At 36.7% G+C, this 2762-nt stretch overlaps 1 protein-coding gene across 1 annotated transcript in view; it reads left to right on the top strand.

Annotated features, from left to right (window-relative positions):
• LOC101848458 (arylsulfatase B) overlaps positions 1-2762 on the top strand; it is a gene marked incomplete in the record, with an annotated part of 27320 nt that overhangs the window by 6012 nt on the left and 18546 nt on the right. The window contains 2 exon segments of the mRNA XM_013086719.2: positions 1106-1217; positions 1724-1775. Of these exon segments, the coding sequence (XP_012942173.1) occupies positions 1106-1217; positions 1724-1775 (164 nt within the window).

The following is a 2762-nucleotide window of genomic DNA, read 5'->3' as shown; positions in this document are numbered from 1 at the left end:
ATTTGTACGTTTGTTTTAGTGTACGTGTGTATGTGTGTGTGGCAGAGGGAGGGGGTCTTGAGACTGCATTTCTGTGCATTTGACATAGAATGTTGAATATTAATTAGAGGAAGGAGGAAGAAAGGAAAATTGAAGAGGAGAAAAATTACATATATTTATATATATACATATATATATATATATATATATATATATATATATATATATCGAGAGAGAGGGATAGAAATAGATAGAGAATATGAGAAAAAGACAGAGAAAAGAAAGTGGAAAAGAAAGTGAAAATAGAAACATTAAAAGTTCTCGTTATTGTTGTTGCAGTAGCAGCAACGTTAGCATCATCTATATCGTCGTCATCATCATCATCATCAGCAGCAGCAGCAGCAGCAGCAGCAGCAGCAGCAGCAACATTAGTACTAGTTGTAGTATTAGCAGCGTCGATATCAGAAGTAGTAGCACATACACAACGGCAAAAACATACTGTCCTGCCCCTTCTTCGTCCCCGTCCTTCTGCACCCCCCCCCCTCCCTCCTCCCTCTGCATTCTTCATCCCAACCCCCAGGCGACTCTCCCAGTCTTGAAGGGCACCTCCTTAGCTCAGATGCTATAATACTGGACAACGGAGTGGATGGCCCTTGTTCGAATCCCAGACTAGGCTTGCTTAAATTTGAGCCTTTTTGTTTATTTTGTTGTTGTTGTGTTGTTGTTGTTTAGTAACCAAAGATCTCAAACGATCTGGATTGCCCCTTTCGGAGTTACACATTAAAACCAAAGATTCCTTCTCATAAATGGTCGCTTTTAAGGACAAGCGTGCTAACCTAGATTTCGTGGGTCCCCAAAAATGTTGACCTAAACAAAAAGTGGGCATTGCCCTACCTATAGGAGAAGTTTGATTTCTTTGGTGTGTATATTTGTTTGATTATAATAGAGAAAACTCTCCTTGTCTTTTAAAGAAACTGAACAAGGGTCCAAAACTTTACCTCGGATTTTCTCAAAACAGCATTTTTCGGTATAGCCCCCTTGTGCTTAAAAGCGACCACCTTAATAACCTAATGGTGTTAATGAGGGTGTTACGAGTAAACTCACAAAACTTACCTACACCTTCCAGGCTGGAATGACGTTGGCTGGCACAACCCTGAGATTTTGTCCCCAAATCTCAACCGCCTGGCCAGGAAAGGAGTGACACTGGAATCAGCTTATGCTCAGCCTGCCTGTACACCGTAAGTACTTGCGCTTTTTTTGTGTGTGTTTTGTTGTTGTTGTTGTTGTTGCTGTTTGTTTTGTTTTTTTACCTGTTGGTTTGTTTGTTGGGTTTTTTGTTTGATAGTTTGGTTGGTTGGTTGTTAGGTTTTACAATACTCTGTTTCCACCGTTGAACCAGTGGGGTTTTTTTCTTATTGTATTATAATTTTACATATATTTTTTCACTGGTCGGGGAGGGTTGGGTTTTGTTTATCAAATTTCTATTGCTGTCGCTGTATTCTTTTAACAAAGAGTTTTGGTATTGTGGCAGTTGTGGAATGGTGGGGATGGGTTTGTTTTGTTCGTTTTTATTTTTAGGGATGGGGTGGTAGGTAGTAGTAGTAGTAGTAATACATTATGTAGCAGTAGTCTTTTGGGGTTTTGAGTTTGTTTTTGTTTTTTGGTTTTTTTGTGTGTTTTTTAAACAAAATCAAGCAAACTAGAAAATAACACATCCCTCATTTTTGTCTTTCACTCATTCCAGGTCCCGCAATGCGTTCATGACGGGAAAATACCCGTACCATACACCGCTGCAGGTAACATGCGGCTATCTATCAACACGTTTAATGCAGGAAAAGAAGAAGAAGAAGAAGAAGAAGAAGAAGAAGAAGAAGAAGAAGAAGAAGAAGAAGAAGAAGAAGAAGAAGAAGAAGAAGAAGAAGAAGAAGAAGAAGAAGAAGAAGAAGAAGAAGAAGAAGAAGAAGAAGAAGAAGAAGAATATTATTATTATTATTATTATTATTATTATTATTATTATTATTATTATTATTATTATTATCATTTTTATTATCATTTTTATTATTATTATTATGGTTATGATTATTGTTATTATTATTATTATTAATATTATTATTTTCATCAACCTTATTGTTATCCGTATTATTTTATTATTATTATTATTATTATTATTATTATTATTATTATTATTATTATTATTATTATTATTATTATTATTATTATTATTATTATTATCAATAATTGATGTCATGTATATAATGTTCGATCTCGATTAAAGTACTCAGAGTCTAGGAGCGCTTTACAATGCACTACTAGTAGTAATACATAAACGTCTTTGGTAGAACTGATTAACTCAGTTTTTCTATATCTCCTTTTTTATCTAGTTCTAATGCCCCCACACACACCCCCTCCCCTTTCCCCCAAATTTCTCTGTTCATGTCTCTATCTCTGTCTGTCTGTCTGTCTATCTGTCTGTCAGTTTGTCTGTCTGTCTGTCTGTCTGTTTCTCTCTCTCTCTCTCTCTCTCTCTCTCTCTCTCTTTCTCTCTCTCTCTCTTTCTCTCTCTCTCTCTCTCTCTCTCTCTCTCTCTCTCTCTTTCTCTCTATGACAGTGGCTTTTTAGATAGGTTTTTAGCTAGAGAGATGGGTAGTCTAGGAGCTTAAACATGTTAAGGGCACACAGGAAAAAGGGAGACAAGGAAAAAGAGAGATCATGAAATGGGTTCACTAACAAAGTGGACTGAGAGGACTATTAGAGCTGGGGGGGTATGGGAGGGGGAGGGCGAG

Source organism: Aplysia californica, unplaced genomic scaffold (genome assembly GCF_000002075.1).
Source record: "Aplysia californica isolate F4 #8 unplaced genomic scaffold, AplCal3.0 scaffold00495, whole genome shotgun sequence".
Taxonomy (NCBI): Eukaryota; Metazoa; Mollusca; class Gastropoda; order Aplysiida; family Aplysiidae; genus Aplysia; species Aplysia californica.
The sequence above is the reverse complement of the archived record's forward strand: the minus strand, read 5'-3'. Positions and strand labels throughout refer to the sequence as shown.